Source organism: Equus asinus, chromosome 3, assembly GCF_041296235.1.
Source record: "Equus asinus isolate D_3611 breed Donkey chromosome 3, EquAss-T2T_v2, whole genome shotgun sequence".
NCBI classification, from domain to species: domain Eukaryota; kingdom Metazoa; phylum Chordata; class Mammalia; order Perissodactyla; family Equidae; genus Equus; species Equus asinus.
In genome coordinates, this window is record NC_091792.1 from 150,725,871 (window position 1) to 150,745,028 (window position 19,158).

The 19,158-nt window shown below is 43.2% G+C and overlaps 1 protein-coding gene across 6 annotated transcripts in view; it reads right to left on the reverse strand.

Annotated features, from left to right (window-relative positions):
* CPEB2 (cytoplasmic polyadenylation element binding protein 2) overlaps nucleotides 1-14,001 on the reverse strand; it is a 69,127-nt gene extending 55,126 nt beyond the window's left edge. The window contains exons 1-3 of one of the 6 annotated variants that reach the window (XM_044767814.2): nucleotides 11,601-14,000; nucleotides 8,430-8,711; nucleotides 7,571-7,660 (exon numbers count right to left, since the gene is read on the reverse strand). In XM_044767814.2, the coding sequence (XP_044623749.2) occupies nucleotides 7,571-7,660; nucleotides 8,430-8,711; nucleotides 11,601-13,283 (2,055 nt within the window). In that variant the 5' untranslated portion in view covers nucleotides 13,284-14,000. Of the gene's footprint in view, nucleotides 1-7,570; nucleotides 7,661-8,420; nucleotides 8,712-11,600 lie in introns of all 6 variants that reach the window. The other 5 variants (XM_070506214.1, XM_070506215.1, XM_070506217.1 and 2 more) reach the window with 5 other exon arrangements.
* Nucleotides 14,002-19,158: the final 5,157 nt, after the last annotated feature.

Here is a 19,158-nt window from a genome sequence, read left to right on the forward strand (position 1 = left end):
AACACTCACGAATTTATACTGTATTCTGCTCAACACACATTCAATGTATTTGAACAAATATACATGGAGAACTACCACAACTAGCCCACGCCCCCCAAATCAACAGGGAGTCTTTTCTCAAAATCTGTCAGTGCTAACCCCCTCCCCCCCATTTAAGTGTGTGTGTGTGTGTACGTGAGCTTGTGCAACTGTATGTATATGTGGCAGAGGCAGGGCAGGCAGGCCATTTTCAACTCTCAAAAAATGTTTAACACAGAAAAATAAAAGAACCAGAAAAGCAGAAAAAAACGTCTCCACAGAAATCAGAATTAGGCACTTCTTAATCTGGGTCCATAAGCTTCCAGAAGGACCATGAAATCTGAGATTATATACAACATTCTGTACGTGTGTGTACACACAATGTTTTTCTGAAGAAAAGATTTATGGCTTTCATCAGTTTTCCAAAGGGATCCACAATCCAGAGCAGATTCAGAAACAGTCTTTTAGAAAGCTAAAGAAAAACATAAGCTTTCCTGAGAATATGTTGATTTATTTACTCTTCTTTGATGTTTAAATTAGGGTTGTGTGAGCTTTTTAAAGCTAGGGGGCCAGAACCAGTATAGTAGACTAAACAAGTTGCTGTCAAGGAATTTAAAAGTGTGAAAAATAACACTGAATGATGAAAAGAATGCTAGACCAGAGGCTCTTATTCCAGCTTAATCACCAGTTAGCTATATTGGTACTCCTTACTTATTTTTACTTAGACTCCTGAAGTTATCATGCCCATCAGTAACAGGGGTTCATTAGAACAGTGACCTTGATCGGTGAGGGAGGCACAGAGAATCACTGAGCTATAACCGTGGCTCTCAAACTTGAGCATGCTTCCGAATCATCTGGAAGGCTTGTTAAACACAGACTGCTGGGACCCATCAACAGAGTCTGATTCAATAGGTTTGGAGTGGCCCCTGAGGATCTGTATTTCCAACAAACTTCCTGGTGATCTTGAGGCTGCTGGTCAAAAGATTGTAATTTAGGAAGCACTGAGCTTCTTGATCTTGAGTAAGTTACTAAACCACTTTAGGCTCTGTTCCATCTTATAGAAATTGAAATAATCATGTTGAACTAAATCATGCCTACAGTCCACTTTAAAAACAACAAAAGTAAAAAGCTCAAAGTCCTATATAATAAATGAAATAAAAACTGGAATAGAGAAAAGCATGAGTCTTGGGCAAAAATGACATACAATTTTAGTAATCTGTTCAAATATTTCCATCTTCTGGGCTTCCACTATGCCTTGTTCATAACAAATTAGTTATGAACAGTTGATTTTTCTGCCTCTCCCACTAAACTTCTAAGCTAATTATGAGTAGGGATCTTCTAATTACGGAATATAGCTCGCTCTCAAATGTTTGTTGAATGAATAGAACTTTATCTCTACCATAAAACCTTTGCAAAAATATTTAAGTTGAGCTCTGTGAAGGCAAAGACTGTGCTTTTTAAATAGTAATTATCAAGGACTATAAATCCGCAGAACCTCCAGGGAATAGGTACTCAAATTTTAATTGACTAAACTCAGATGAGCCTCAGATATTAATGTGGCCTTGCTATCAACTTGAATTTCTGACCACACAATGGAGATTAAGTGTCACTACATTCAAAGTTCCAATATGTTTTTTAAAATAGAATTAAAAAATGTAAATTTATCTTGATAAAAATTGTTCATATAATTAAGCAAAAAACCTCAGAAATACTGGTATGCTGTATCATATGGGTTCTTAGAATATATTATAAGTACTTTATATACTATTTACCACAAATGCTTGCAAATAAAATGTTTTTTTTTATCTTCTCTGGCTGATGGTTTTGGAATAGAATCAGATTATGCCCCATCTTCAGTCAACCTATGAATTTAATTCATGGTAACTATTAATACCACCCAAATGATATTTCCTACATAGCCTTTTCTTTTAGCCACCCTTTACCTCCATTTCAAGAAGTGTGATTTTGTTTTAAGGCACAGAAAAATGAATGAAGTGATTCTGTATATACTGCCAATGGGCCATGGGCAATATTCAAGGTATGAAGGGAAAAATACATAAGCAACCTATTCAGTAAGTATCAGTGACCACTATACAGTCAACTCTGACAACCGTTATTCAAAAAAGCTGCATGAATTAACAGCTTTGGCTTTTTAAAAAAATTGGATGCAATTTTTTTTTTTAGGTGAGGAAGATTGACCCTTAGCTAACATCTCTTGATCTGTTGCCATTCTCCCCCTTTTTTTTTCTCCCCAAAGCCTGAGTACACAGTAGCTGTAAGTCATTCTAGTTCTTCTATGTGGGATGCCACCAGAGCATGGCTGGATGAGTGATGCATAGGTCTGTGCCCAGGATATGAAACAACGGATCCTGGGCTGCCAAAGCGGAGCACACAAACTTAACCATTTGGCCACGGGGCCAGCACCTAACAGCTTTAGCTTTAATGCCTATATCCAACTGAAATAGTGAGACGCCCACTTATAAGGTCCTTTATTTTCCTTTGCATACTAGTCTTTCATCATGAAGCAAACTTCTACTTTAGCAAAGAAAATAGCAAAGCAACTTTAAAACTATTAGCTTAGTTATACTTTGCTAAGTATCAGCTGCATCCCAAATCATTTTTAAAGCAACAAACACAAAATAGCCTGGAGTGGCAGAGAGCTCATGACATCTCAAAATCTCTTTCTGGATTTAATGAAACCTATAGGTTCATGTTAAAAAAAAATACAGATGATTCCATAATGTAAAGTGTGGCTATTAAAATATGATTTCTGAAAAAAATAAAAACAAAAACAGAAACACATCTGATTATAAAATCAACATTTACACATTCTTTTGAAATAGGGATATTAGGAAAATTTGTGTTCACACAAACTGCCGTTGGTTTAAAAACTAAATGGAAATCCTGAACCCATTTTAAAGTAACCATAAACACACCAATACTGATTAGCATAAATAAATATGGAAAAAATCACAGCAATGTAACTTACATTCATTACTACATGGCTATCTGAAAACAGCCAAGATATTTCACAAAAGTAAGAATCTCTATCAGGAAAAATTTACCCCAGTCTACTTTAAATATGACAACTATCTGGCAAAGAATCCCTAAATGAGCTTTCAGAAACTGAGATTAGAATCCCAAACAATGAACAGGCAAAAATTAGAACATGGGATGGGAAAACTATAATCTCTTATATTCTAGTATTTTATTATTTCCTTAAACCCAGGTATTTGCCACAAAGACTTACAGAAGTGAAATTCAGTCTAGAAATTCTAGACTGAAAAACACAGAAAGAATAAAGTAATCCTAAACTTAAAAAGGATGACCTAAGATTATAAACACTGAAAAAAACTGAGGGTCAATAACAATACTAAAATTAGTACAATAAAAGGAAGTCAAACTTAATTAAGAGATCTTTTTTACAGGATGTTATATTTTTGCTTTGATATATTCCAAACCCTACTCTATTTCAAAAGAAGTGGTCAAGTAGAACCCTTTCCTCTTGAAAATGATGTAGTCTCCCAAAGCAAAAGCAGATGGATTATAGAAAAATCATATATCCTCATATTTAAAGATATACCAGATACCTGAACACGTATTCTTCTGCTTAAGTAGAAAGATCAGCTTTTGTTGTATTTTTGTGTTTAGTTCTCCAATTTTTGCTTTAAAAAAACCAAATCTGTACTAATATTGTCCTCAACTTCAAGTACACACAGATTAGACATTCCTGACTCCACACTGCTAGCGCACTCTACTGAATTAGCAGATGAGGTGCTGCTACTCTGCCTCGCTAGACGAGGTGGCACTCAATCCCATATTCTCAGATTGTTCTCTAGTTGTACCACATGGACAGTCCTTATTCATCCAACCGGACTTTCACTTTCTTAAAGGCAAAGAACAGTATTCTGCCCCCCCACCCCGCCCCATAAATCCCAAGGATAACTAAAATACTACCACATACATAATGAACATACATTTCTTGAACTTTCTTTATTATTCTGATCTTTAACAAAGTTCTTTAAGAGTGAGTCTGAGAAAAAATTAAAAACCTTTTTAAAAGCCCCACAAAGCTATTCTAATACTCACAAAAGTTAAAGAAAATGGAAAGCCAAGTAGAAAATATATGGTGTAAGAACATACCGAGTACCATTAAAGAACTGAACACAGGATAGGAAACATAAAAAGAAAGCATCCATTACCCAAGCAGGTAAAAGAAAGCTCACTGTCTCTCACTTTCAGTAGGTATAACAGTTTGATGACCACCAATGTCCCTGAAGCTCATCTAGCTTAAGAACCATAATTTAAGGAATGCTTTATTAAATGAAAAATTGAACTTGATATGCTACTATATATTGTTTTTCGGTAAGGTGAACCAAGACTCCAAATAATACATTTTTTTGAGAGAGATCCCCAATTATCATTTATCACATTATCGTAATAGCCTGGATATTAAAGATTGGTGAAAAATATCTTCAAAGTAATTTATGTGAACTGCAGGCAGAACTTCTATAAAAACAAAAATCTAGAGCTGAATACATTGACAATTCTCCAGCTAGAGGATAGGCCAACACACATGTTATAGGCTTCACAGTCTGTGTTAGAGTTTTAAAGGTGTTACATTGCTTTGTTTATAGAGCACTGATGTGCCAGATATAAATTTGTAAGTAATAACCTCAGCTATTAGTACATTTATTCTTTGATTTAAAATATTCAAGTATTAATGAATAAATATACTGGAACCTTAATAAATAATTGAAAATTCAATTTTAAGGTAATTTAGAATTTACACTTTTGAGTATGATTTTTTGCAAAGGTAACTAGCTAATAGTGTTTTAAAGAAAAAGAATTCTTAGCCTTAAAGAAATTAATAGAGTTATCTAATATTCATTTTAAAGTCAGATATGTAAATAACAATTTACATTTGCTTTTAAAAAGTTTTAAATTTGAAACTTTTCCATAAAAAACTAAGTAGTTTAAAATAAGGAAATGCCAACCTGAAGAATTTTACATACAGCTGAAATAAAGCCAACCTATAAAACTCTTTCTTTCCCATTTACTGAATTCGATTATAGGTAAGGCCTGAAGTATCCAGGTATAAGAATCAAGACTTCAGTTCGGGAATTTAGTATGTTTTAGGCTTCATCAATTTGAGACTAAAGGAGATAAAAAGTTAAATGTTTTAAAATAATGTATTTGTTAACTAAAATTTATTAGTATTAAAATGTATAGGATGAAAAAGAATCAGAGATGAAAATAATCTCCCTAGGTATTTAAGTGCTTAAGTATTTACTATAACTTCACCAAACAGTGAGAAACGATCCAACGGTTTAAGATACCAATTGCAGTTTGTAGCTGCTGCTGTATTTTTAAGAACCTCAACTTCAAATACCTCAACCTTTTATGGAAAGATAGAAACACAGACTGAATTTTGTAAAATAAGTACCCTTAGGGTACTCAAAGAAGATGACAAGAGTGCTTTTAAGACCAGTTGGGAGGTCATATACTTCCCCTCCACTGCCTCGGACCTATGCCCATCCCTTCTGCCAATAAACCAAGACCCTTGCATTCTAAAACTAAAGGGGGCTGGGGGGCCAGGGATAAAAGAAATGGCCAAAACAGATCAGAGAAAATATAAGAGCTAGCTAAAAAAGTCTTACATGACCTAGTTCAGGGTCCTCCTTTCATAGATAAGGAAACTATGACCCAAAGAGATGAAAGCACATAAACTGTCATCCAATGTCATAAAGATTGTGAGAGGAGGAGGAAGAAGATTCAGGTTTCAGATCTCCTTTCCTTCTACTTCAGTTCACTTTCCACTATCTTTTTTTCACCAGTCTTTTCAGCTTCATTATACTATGCCTCTGGCTAAAGAGTCCACAGGGAATGCCAGTATCTCAGCAGTTTACAAAAAATATATACATATATATTTAAGCACCAAAATCCTTTTTCTAAAATGAATTTACCTAAAATCCTAGGTTACAAAATAGGTAAAAGCAGAGTGGCTTTCATTGATCCTCTAAGTGGGAGGGCTAGAGGCCCTCATCCTGTGGCAGCCCCAGGGGTACCTCTGCAGGACCCAGTTTGAAAACTTTCCTTTGGTTCTCACCTCTCTCTACTCTCTGGCATTCTATTAACTGACATCATCATCTCAATAACCTAACTTCTCAACATATGCTCTCCGACCCTTCTACCCTTTATGGCAGCTAATCTGTCTTCTTTCTTCTCCATAGATACATATACCTCCCATATATGTATTCTACTGCTTCTTTCTGCAAATGCTCTTTGAATAATTATGTCCTTTCCTCTCTAAAAACATGTCCCTTGCCATCTTCAAAATAATTATCATAATTTTCCTTTTCTACCATACCATTTCCTAGGTATTTATGTTTTCAATTTGAACAACATAAAAGTGCTACTACAAAAACATCACTAATATGGCCTAACAGAACCAGAGTGGAAAAAAGAGTAGAAATAGATGGATAGCTAACTTACATTAACAAGAAAATAAACTACAAATTATATGAGATAATTACTTATTTCTAAGTGGAGATCTTGGCAGAACTACTTTGGTAAAGAGGTAGGACTTGCCTAAAACAAGTGCTAATGGTTGATTATTGAAGTTACTGCTAACCCTCCAGATTAGAATGCTATTTGCAAATGTATTACTAATCTTTTTATATAGTCCTTACTTGTAAAATAATCTCATGTTGATAAATTAGTAACTAAGGAAAAGCCTTAGCTAAGGATAACATAGCTCTATTCAGTGGACTCCCACAATGTTAAGTCTATGCTCATTCAAACTTGGACTCTAGGAAAGAATCCCCTATGTAAGGATTAAGTTTTTTGTCCTGTAATACTTCTCATCATCTGGTACCCACTATGCATTCAAATTTAGTTGGCAGGAAAAGAGGCAGCATTTTGTAATCATAAAGGGCTTGAAGGTAATTTGATTAAGACTAACTCCCAGCTTTTTGATTCAGGGTTTTTCACTGGAAAATGATTATCTGGAAGAAGACAGTATATAAGAGCAGTAATAAAATTTAGAATAAAGAAATACTATACCATGAAGTTTTTATAAATGTGAAAAAAACTGAAGATAGGGCTTTTTAAGAAATGTATCTCAAAACAAATGTAGCAGATTTCATGACAAAAATTTACTAAAAATTTCTATAAAATACTGATGAAACGTAAAGTTGGTTGTTATGTAAACATGATTTTGTACCTAATTGCAAGTATTTCTGAAAGAAGATAAAATGTTCAGTTTGACTGATGTTTAAAGATAGGTGCTCTTGGGTGCATATTTTTTTCCAAAACCAAATTTATCATGTCTTGGAAATATAAAATGATTATGAATTGCTTTTAAAATTGAAAATGAAGCATTTTATATTACGAAGTTTAAGTCAAGTGACCCTTTGAAAATAAACTGTTTTAATGCTCTCTGACATATCCTTAAATAGGTATAATCAGAAAGTAAATCATAAATCCTACTCATAATATAAATACTAAACTCCTAGCCCAAATCCTGAAAAATATACACTGTGCAGCCTACCTGGTCTATTCTGGATGTTCCGGCTGCAGTGCACCAACTATCTTGGAGTGAATCTGAGCCCCAAGCTGGCAACTGCAAACTAGATCTCACCTTCAATAGCATAGAAGTTTTCATCAGAAATAAGCAGTTCTCTTCCCCATACCCACCCACAAAAAAAGAAAAAAAGAAAGAAAAGAAAAGAAAAAAACAATTAAAAGTTCTTTCTATCTTTTATCTTCATTTTGTCCCCTAAAGGTTTTAGAAAAAAAAAAATGACCACCTTATTTTAAATAACCATAAGGGAATTCCATTAACCTGTAATATCAACAAAATACTAAAAGACCTGGAAAAAAAAGTCTAATCGCCATAACTATTAGGCCACATTTAGGAAAAAACAGTCATTGGACGAGTGAAGACAAATTTTAATTTGATGTTAAAAGCCCTAATATTATTTTGCCAAAAATCACAGCTGCACTAAGTATATTCTAATATACATACAGCTAACCATAGTCAAATCTATGCACGATTATAAACATTTTAGTTTAGCTATATTACAGGAGAAACTATTTTGGTGGCCTATTAAAGATTAATAAAGGCATTCTTAAGGAGCTGCCAAAAAAAGCTTCAATATGTATTTAAGAAACACGGCAAGTTTTTCTACATTTTATGAATCTTATTTTCTATTGTGTGTTTAGAGAATTTCTTATAGTCTCAATTTTCTCTGTATAGGTATTTTATCCTTTGATAATTAAATTACATGCTTAAAAACTAGAACTTTCCCTTTTTAAATCTGTTAATTTTACCATACTACTACCACCACCCAATTTCCTATTTTGAAAGGTTAACATTAGAAATAAGGCAATTTACATACCATTCTTACCTGTAAGGGTAAGAGTGTATTACTATTGTTGTCTGTTCTGAACACATTATCTTCAATCCAAGATTTTGGAGTCAGTGATGGAGTAGAGCGAGTAAATTTCGGTGGTGCTATGACATTACCAGAAAATGGTTTCTTCAATGGAGATATCTGATTCATAGTTCCTGGAATTCCCATGTTTCCAGTTCTACGATGATCTCTGCCATGCATTGCTCCCCAGGACATACTTCCAGTGCCCCAGCCACTGCTCTGATGGTTGCTCCAAGGAGATTGTTTCAGAAGAGGCTGGAGAAAACAGATCTATTTAAATTATAAGCATTTAAAGCGTTGATAATTCAAATTCAAATTTTAAGACCTGAGCTAAGAATTTATATGATCTTTAAAAAATGAAATATATAAGGGCAAAGAATATATCTTAACTAGTTTATAAAAAGTAATAGGTTTCAGATTTTGCTATATGAAAACATTCACTTAATGCTAGGCAAGTTTTCATCCTCTATGTACTATAAATTATAACAAATCAAACAGGTATTTCACGACAATTACTAAAATAGAACCATGTAGTAACTTCTTTTCCTTTTAGAGAGAACCGGATACAGGATAAACATGAAGAAAAAAATAAATACTTTTAAATTGAAATTAACTTTGAAGATCCTTCAAGATAAAACCTACACTGTGATCCTAAAGCAATCATATTCTGCCAGGCACCAAATTAAAAACACAGTCTTTATTAATTAAATTATCCCATCCAGATGAGTGAAATATTTAGACTTTAGGTTTCTAAAACAAGTTGTACCACTGCAAAAGTGGATAATGATAACATTTGGTGTCACTCTGCTGCAGAAATTAAAAATGCCTTTTGGGATAAGGACAATAACAGGAAATGTCTCTTTTGGAATTGTTTTTTCAACTCAAGATATTTTATTCAAGTTTTAGTATAGTTTCTTTTAAAGTACTTTTGTTTTTTATTTCACTTAATTATCCATGAACTGTTAAGCAATTATCTAATGTTACCTATAGGTGGATCCACTGATACACAAAGATAAACAACTATGTGCTTTGATACTCTAGTAAAGATCTTAATAATACAAGTCTTCATTAACTCCATTCATTTTCAAAAGTAAAGTATATTCCAAACTAGAACCTACAGCAAAAAAGTTAAGTCATCAAAGAATGAAAAATCCACCAAAAGGCTATAATTGTACATTTTTTTAAAGTATTAATTGCCAGCAATTATATTATCAATAAACTTACACTTTAATAATTTTGTGCTAACATTTAGCCAAAGGAAGTATGGACCACGCAGTCACTATAAGTTAATAAATATAGCACTCTTCAAATGAGACCTGCTTCTTACAAGACAATTTTCTTAAAAACTCTAGTCTGTAGTACGTATTTTTTAAAAAAATTTCAAATGCTAATATAATCATGAATATATACTACCATTTCACCCTCCACATAATTCAAAGCATAGCTAAGGGACCATGGACAAATCACTTCATTCTTGAGGGCCTTACTTTCCTCACTGATAGTGTTCAAAGTTCTCTTCCAGTGATCTAAAATTCCATATGACAGCTGTGTGACCTCTTACACTCCACTGCGAGACCCATCTTTTGACAAAAAGCAGATTATAGATAAATATACTTAAATATGGATCACGATACATGGTCTTTTAACCGTCTACACCATGGCTTTAACAATACAAAAATACCTACAGATAATTTTCTGTGGCAAATTTCTAGTTAAAAAATGAAGACCCTGACCCACAAAAGATAGTTTCCCAAGATTACATAAATCATGAAAAACTGGAATATTATTACAAAATCACCTATTTACAATCCTTATAGGCCTCATTCTCCTTTCTCAGGGAGAAACCAATGATTCAACAAAAACTGTTAACCGTTATTCTGGTTAATTTAAATAAACTGTTAACTGTTACTTTGATTAATTTAGATAGTATTCAGCTTTTAAAAAGGTTAACCCTTGAAAACTTTGACTGGTCAACGCAAAAAGTTATATGAGTAAGCACGCACTGGTTCAGGTCCAGTTTTGCTTCTCTCTCAATCCCTAATCACGAAAACGGCCTTAAACAAAATGATCACTATAATAAACGCTGACCAGATCAAAAAAGGACAAGACACTCTTTCAATGTCAGTTAACCAAGCCAGCGGTCACTCAAACGTTGTAGTGAGGGCATAACAAAACAGAGCTTGAATCAAAAAGGACCCGGATGAATAAAAAACAACCCTGCCCGGTGTTATTTCATGATTACATTACCCACTTAAAACACAGACACCCCACAATTCAAGAAAAGGTTAAGACCACCAAAAAATGTACTAGCGTCTTCTCTTCAAGGTAACACACTAACCCCAGTTCAAGTATAGTTTTGCTTGAAAACCCAGAACATATCACCCAAACATTAAAAACCACAGAAACTGAATCTTAGAGAGTGTCAGTTTCCGCACTTTCTTTTCGCGAGTCCTTTGACAGCTCGGAGCACCGAGCCCAGGAGGGAGGAAGGTCGGCGGGAGCGCGCCGGGCGGCTCCTCCGCCGACGCCGGCTCCCCGGGCAGAGCCGGGCCGGGCTGGGCCGGCCACCGCTTGACCGGCTAGAGTCCTCGCTGGCCAAGTAAGCAGCAAACTCGAAAGCAAAAAGCCTTTCGGCCCGTGCCCTCCTCGGACGTCGAGGAAGAGTCACGAGCTCCCCACACACCCCGTCTGCGGTCCCCAAGTCCGCTTGCCCCCGCCGCCCCTCGGAGGCCGCCGCTCGAGCCCGCCGGCCCCGGCCCAGCCCGGCCTCACCGCGTCTCCCGGGCTCGAGGCGCCCCGACAGCGGCCCTCCCAGCCAGGGGCCGCCGGCTACAAGGGACGGGAGAGGCGCCGCGCCCGCCCGCGCCCCCGGGCCCGGCGCCATTCGGGCCCTGCCCCAGCCCCCACCGCCGCGCCGGGGCGTTCGAAGGGGCGCCCGGCCTGGGCTGCCAGCGCGAACTCGCCTCCGGAGCCTCAGCCCCCCATGGCCCTGCCGCCCCGCCGGGACTGCTGTCCCGAGCTCTGTCACCCTGGTCCGCCCTCCCCGTCCCACGCTCACTGAGGCAGGCAGCCCTCATCGCCGTTTCTCGGGCCACTCCGGGCCGAGCCCGGCCTCCGGCCCCGCGGCGCCGCCGCCCGCCGTACCTGGTGGTGGTTGTAGGAGTTCCTCTGCTGCAGGAAGGCGGCGGCCGCCGCCTGGTGCTGCTGCTGGAGCTGCGGGCTGACGGGCGACCTCCGGCTCTGCGGCTGCTGCGGCGCCGCGGGCGGCGGGGGCTGCTGCTGAGGTAAATTCATGGCGGGCGGCGGCGGCGGGGGCACCGCGGCCGCCGAGAAGGGGCCGCCGAAGCCGCCGCCGCCGCCGCCGCCGCCGCTCGCTGGCACGCTGAGTCCCGCGCAGCCGTGCGGGGACACGGGCGAGAAGCTCGGGAAGAAGGCCGGGTTCATGGACGACGGCAGCCCGGGGTAGAAGCCGTTCTCCGAGTCGGGGCTGGGCGGCGGCATGGCGCTGAGCGAGCCGCCGCCGCCGCCGCCGCCGCCGCCGCCCGGGGTGGCAGTCGACGAGCCGGGCTGCGGCGGCTGCGGCGGCTGCTGGGGCGGCGGCGGCGGCTGCGGCTGGGGCTGGGGCGGCGGCTGGGGCTGGGGCGGCGGCGACGCGGTCTGCACCGACCAGGGGGTGCCGAAGCCGGGCAGCGGCGGCGGCGGCGACGCGGAGCCGCCTCCCCCTCCGCCTCCGGGGGGCCCCCCGCCCCCGCTGCCGACGCCGCCGCCCGGGTGCGGAAGGTCCGGGCTCTGCAGGCTGCTGAAGGCGCCGGAGCCGAGCGCCCCGCCGGGCAGGAGGTTACTGGGACTGTTGAGCAGAGGGTGGTTGGGGGACTCCATGGAGCCCGGCGCGGGGTTCACCGGCGGCGTCGAAGGGGCCAAGCCCGCATTGGGGGGCTCGGCGGCGCTGCCCTCACCCGCGGCCGGGCTCTTGCGAGGGCTGCCCGCGCCTCCGTGGCGGCGCCGCGGGGCTGCGGGCGGCGAAGGCTGGAGCTGCGGGAGTGGGGTCAGGTCGGCCGGGCGCTGCCGCGGGGCGAAGTCCTGCGGCGGGAGGTGCTGCGGATGCGGGAGGCTGAACTGCTGCTGCTGCTGCTGTTGCTGCTGCGGGCGCTGGGCGAGCTGCGCCGGCTGGAGGAGCGGGCTGGGCGGCGGCGGCGGCGGGCTGAACCGGCCGGGGCAGTGGAGCGGCGGCTGCTTCGAGTCCGGAGGGTGGGGAAGGTGGGGAGGGCTGAACTCTTTCCTCTTCTGGCTGCTCAGCTGCTGCTGCTGCCGCTTACTGAAGTCCTGCGGGGAGGAGGTGCGGCAGCAGCAGCAGGAGGAGGCGGAGGAGGAGGAGGGGTGGTGCAGACTCGGTTTGAAGTCCTGGGAGGGGAGGAGGTGGGTCACACCCGCGTTCGTGCCGCCGCCGGGGTGGTGGTTGGGGAGTTTCTCCGCGGCCGCCGCCCCCGAGAGCGGCCGCGCCGGCTGCTGTGTCAGCCCCAGCAGCAGCTCATCCTGCATGGTCTGCTGATGCGCCAGGAACGGGGAGGAAGAGGAAGCGCCGGCGGCCGAGCTGCCCGCGCCGCCGCAGCCGAGGGGGATAGAGAAGGGGGAGGCGCCCTCCGAGAAGCCGGTGACAGGCAACGGCGGCGGCGAGAGCGGGCCGAAGGGCGTGGCGGAGGGCAGCGGGGCGGCGGCCGCGGCGGGCCCCGCGGCGTAGGCACAGTACGCCCCGCCACTGAACAGGGACCTGGGGCTGCTGCTTCGGAGCGGGGCTGTCCGCAGCACCCCAAACCCGAAGTCCCTCATTTATCGGGCCGGCGGCGGCGGGAGCAGACGCGCCCCGTCCGCTGCCCCGCCTAGGAAGCCGCCAGATCTGGGGCGGCGCGGCCGTGGTGGAAGGAGGGGGAGTCAGTGAGAGAGGGACACCGTGACTGAGCCAGGGGCACCGACTTCAGCCCCGCCACCCCTCCTGGCGGCCACCGCCGCCTCCCGAGACCGGCTCGGGCGCCACCGCCGCCGCCGCCGCCCTCGCCGCTTAAGAACCCCGGAACGTGCGTCAGCACCACCTCACAATCGCGCCGCCCCCCGCGGTGCGTCCTGGCACGCGCGGGCGCGAGGCCGCCGCGCCCCCGCTGCCCCGCCCCCCATCCCGCCCCTTATTAATATGCAGGCTAGGCCGGGGGCGCGTTCGCGCTCCAGGGAGGGCGGGGGAGCGCGGGAGCGCGCGGCTCGTCTCCTAGGGCCCCTCCCGCGCCCAGGGAAAAGAGAGAGGCCGGTTAGGGAGGCGGGCGGCCAACTGGGCTCTGAGCGCCGGGCGCGCGCGCACAAGGGCGAGCACGCGCGGGCGGCGCGGACGGTTCCTGGGCAACGGCCCCTCCCCGCGCGGGGTCCGCTGAAAGCCTGCCCTCGGTCGCACGCGCTCTCTCACCCTCCGCCCCGTCGCCCTCGCGGCCCCGCCTCCATTCTGTCACCTCCGCCCCGCCCTCAGTCACTGGAGGCCCGACCGCCGCGACAGGGACTTCCCCGGGCGGGGCTGGTGTACGGGGGAAACTGAGGCCGGGGAGCCGACGGGGAGCGACTCCTAGCCAAGGCGGCCGGGCGCGGCCTGCCCTGCGCGAGCGGAGCGGGGACCCCGGCCCCTCCCGCCGTCCCGGCTCGGCACGGAGGTCCTTTGGCCAGCTGGCCGGTGCGGGCTCTGCCTGCCTTGCACACCGCCGAGCGGTTCGCCCCTCACCGCTTGCACCCTGGGTCCCCGACTTGGAGCCCTCCTCGTCGCCCTAGAAAGCGCCTTCTCAGGCTTGTTTCCGTTTTTAGCCTCTCTTGCTGCGTGCTGTCACGCTCCTTCCTGCAGCTGCGTGAAGGTGTTTTCTGTAGGGTAAACATGAAGCCCCGGCTGTATACCAAACATTTTCACTTCATTAATGAGGAACAAAGTCCCTGGAACCTAACACGGCTCCGTGTGGTTATTTACACACGTATATGCCCATAATGGGTTCCGAAGCGAGCTCCCATGGTAACCCTGGGCCTGCTCCAAGTCCTCCTACTTCGTAAAAGCATTTAATGTGCTATCATCCGGGCTGCTGTGGGTGGGACTCCTCCCCACCACATTCATTCTGGCATCCCCGCCCCTTCCCTCCAGGGAGACTCTAATTTAAACATTTCCGAAGCTTTATGAATTTTCAAGGGAGAAAGATTTCTCACATCAGGGAAAAAAGGAAGTTCTGACTCAGCAACAGACTTGTTGAGGCTTGCAAAATGGGAGGGGAGAGAGCTTTCCATGGTAGAGCTCTCTCGGAAGCAATAGAAGAGAACTAATCCTGTGTATGTACTTTCTCAAAAAACATTTTACATAGAGAAAAAATAAAAATATGTGTCTAGGTAGCGAATAGCAGAGTGGTCCTTACTATGTAAGAAGATGTGGATTTCATGTTTCTGTTTTGCAATTTTAACTTTTTCTTGGCGTTTAGAGAAGTGAAACTACTGAGAGAGTCCTGGAACATAAACGAATCCCCAAAGCAACAGAAAGTGGATTCAGATTCTACTTGATTTTGATTTACAACCGGACTAAGACTAAATAGTGTTATAAATTAGCACATTCTTACTAGTGTAGGCAGAGTGTACCTTTTTATGAGTCCTCATAAAATAATTAAATTTCATTTCTGCTTTTGTTACTTCAGTGTTTCAAATTTATATATAAATCAGAATAAATACGGTAGAAAGAGAACAACATTGCAAGAGGAAAATACGTTTAATGTATAATGTTTATGTCTGATATCCTATCTAATGAACTATTTGATATTGCCTTTACAATAAGGAAAAAGTACTTAAAAGAAAACTCATAAATGGTTCAGAAGTTGGTCAAGTATATACAAAATTGGTTCGAGTTAATAATCTCAAAACCATTTTTAACAAGCAAAATATAGAACTGGAAAAGTACTTTTATTATTCTAAATTACAATGTCTAGCAAATAACCTGAGCTCATTAGAATTAAGAATATAAATGGCCATTTTCACAGCACCTATTGACATATTCTTAACTATTATTTGTTAATGTGTTTTACGGGAAAAACTATTTCAACAACTGAGGCATGTAAAGTCTTAAAAGTGAATGAATTTTTTCCTAAGTAAAGTTATATTTGATTGGAATCATCTGCAGATCCAACAGCAAATCTTGAAACAGGGAGAAAATAGAGGCACAAAACTTAGCTCAATCATGCATTAAAATTGCAGTTGATGCAATGTGGGGAGGAGAGAGATCGATATATTCAAAAGCCAAGTGGTGCCATTCTTGGCTAAAGTTTTAACAGAAAGATTTCTTGGTGTTCTGATACTGGTTTTGTTTTAAAGGACTTAGAGCTCTCCAAAATGGAGAAAAGCCATCAAGTTTGGAATTATGTAATGAGGTCAAACTTCATATTCAGTACAGCAAATTCCAAAGGCCAACTCTGCGATCTTCTACTTATTCCTTTAACATCTCAGAGAGTGTTGTGAGGGTCCCATTTTTTATAGAGAGAAAAGTTATTGTGAATTCTAAAATTTTTAAGCTGATGAGCTCCCACCATTGAAAATATTGAAACAGAAAGGTTTCCTATAGTGGGGGTCGGGGTGGGGATGGGTGGGCCGTGGGGAGGGCTTGTGGCCCTCAGGCAGATCCAATGTCAGGTTCTTAAGAGTCTATATTATAATCTTTTTCACATGAAAATATATTAACTATTTGACCATTAACTCAGTTCCTGACTTACTTGATAGTCCCTTGTTCATTTCCTCCTACTGTCCTGGGCCACTGCTTTTAAAAATATTTTTGCTACAACCCAGAACACACACATTCACACATGCACCTGAAACAAAGCTCTTATTAAGCAATCCTTACTCTTAATATGTGCAACGAACTCTGTGTTTAAATTCTATTTACTTTTTTGAATCACTAAACTGATCTCAAATTACTAGGTTGACTTTAAGACCCATGATTAGGTCATGAGCTGAAATTTAAAAACACTGTCCTAGAAGACTATTTCACACCTTCTCCTCTGTGTTGAAGCCTCCTCACGCCTTCTCTCCTATCCTCATTTTCTGCTGCTGACCTGGCTTCCTAATTCGCTGAGAAAATAGGAGCGGTTACAGGAAAGCTTCCACAGGTTGTCACAGCAACTTTTTCCAGTCACTCTGCATCTGTCCCTGTAGACCTCACCTTCCCTTCAACTACATGGGGTGTCCACACCCCACTCTCCCATCTAAGGCCAAGCCCTCCCATGGCACACGAGATCCTCCCCCCACCTGCTCAGGACATGGCTTCATAAACATCCCAAAGTTAACATGTCCAAAATTCACCTCCCCTGTCTCATTAATCCCCATCTCAGTAAACAGCACTCCATTATTCTAATTGCTCACGCCAAAAACCTTGGGGTCATCCTTCTGTTTTTCTTAGAGCATATCTGAGCCATCAGAACATGTCCTACCTTTAAATTTTATCCAGAATCCAACTACTTTTCACACTCCCACCACAAGCAACCTGGTCCAGGCCACCCTTATCTCTCTTCCGAATTGTTGTTTTTACCTACTAACTAGTTTCCCAGCTTCTGATCTTGATCCTCTACTATCTACCACTCTCAGCACAGAATGTTCCTTCCAAAATGGAAGACAGATCGCGTCAACTTTTCTGACTAAATGCTTACATTTTCTCAGAATAAAAGTCAAAAGATTTTTAATAACCAGAGTTTCTTCATGATTGCCTCCTACCCCTGCCTCCTGCCCTCTGGCCATTTCTACCCACAAGGCAGTGCTTATTTCTTTAGCACATCCGGCCAAGTCAGCCGCAGGGCAGCTGCAGGGCCTTTCCCCTTGCAATTCCCACTGCCTGGAATACTTAGCCCCTAAATACCAGTGGGGCTCACTCCTACTTTTTCACGCCTCTCTCTCACTTCTTTTGGGTCTCTGCTCAAGCTCATGTTCTCAGTGATAACTTCCCTGATCACCATCGTAAAACAGCAACCCCCTCCTTCCATTCTAGCCTCCCTATTCCTTGTAGGCGGTTTGATTTTTCTCTGTCTGGCACACTGTGCACTTAAATTGTTTATCTGTCCTCCCCATTAGATCACAAGCCCCACGAGGGAAGGTGCATTGTTTTGTTCATTGCTGCATCATCGGCACCTACAACAATGCCTGGGGCACAGGAGGCACCCAGGAGTTATCAAATGGCATGCACTGAATGAAGGAATTTGGTGAATGAATGAATAGCACTTTTACAGAATGGTAGCTAAAAGTATACTGTAGTAAAATGAGAGTGTTTATCAGTGACTTATTTGCTGGCAGGGGCTACCCAAACACCACCCAGATGTTCCTAGGAATTATAAGCAAGGCAAGATAATTCCAGGCATTGACAGGATAAGTGAGTGAGGACAGACAGATAGGGCAGCTCAGGATTTTAACACCAGGAAATAGATAAACCTGGACTCCGAGAGACAAGATTTGTGTCTTAGGATCCTAGAGAAGGACTCATGCTCCAGGGACAGGGATATTGAGGAAAGAGATTGAAACACAGGGGTTCTTTACAGGAGCTTGAGCAAAGACAGGGAGTCAGGACTAGCATTAAAACAGAAACCCAGTTCAGGTAGCATGGCAATGAGGCCAACTTGATGCTAAGCCTACTATGACTGACACACAGAAAGGGAAAGGAGTTAGTCTTTAGGTGGCAGCTCATTAGTCCTGGCTTTGAGTTGGGGGAAAATGTAGAAATTAAGGTCGATACTGACTCTGTCCAACTTCATGGTGCTTTATTGACACAGCACCCCAGAGTAGCACCATCTTCAGTTACTTCTGGTTCTCCTTCTACTTTTCTAAACTTCCTTCATGCTTTCCTCCGTCACCTTCTTTCTCGTTACATAGCCCTTACATGTTCAAGTTCCTTAGGCTTATGTTTTCTACTTCTTACATACTCTTTCTAGGTGACCTTATCCACTATCATGTTTTCGAATAGTATCTGTATGCCAGGGTTTTCCAGATTCGTCTCTAGCTCAGAGGTCAAATTCATATTTCCAGCTGCCTATTAAACAATTTGACCTGGGGGGTCCCTCAGACTCATCAATTCAGTGTGTTCATACCTGCTCTTACCATCTTTCCCCAAAGTTGCTCCTCTTTTTTTGCTCCTTATTTGGGCTGATGGCATCAACACACAATCAGTTTCTCAAGGTGGAAACATGAGTCATCCTCTTCTTCCCTCTCTCTCACCCTCCAAAAACAATTGATCACCATCCATACTCTGTCAGTTCTACTGCAGAAACGTTGCTCGAATGTCGTTTCCTCAGTCTATCTCCCCTACCTGTGTCTTAGGTCTGAATTTTTTCTCTGTCCTGCCCTAATGCACAGTCTCTTAGCTGTCTTCCCTACCAGTTCTTCTTCTGAATCTCTTCTCTTTAATAGTCTCAAAAAACAACTATGATTCTGTCACACTGTCCTGGGCAATAACCACCTCCCTTGCTTCCACAGTATCAAGTCTGAACTTGCTAGTAGACAGGACCCTTCAGAACTTATTTGCAACTTGCCTCTTTGTCTTTGTCATGTGTCATTCCCCATACCAGCAGATCCTCTGAATCAGCCATGTCATTTCACAACTCTGGGCCTTTGCACACGATGTTTCTACTTCCTGGAATGCCTCTCACCTCTTTTCACCAGCTAATGCTTGCTT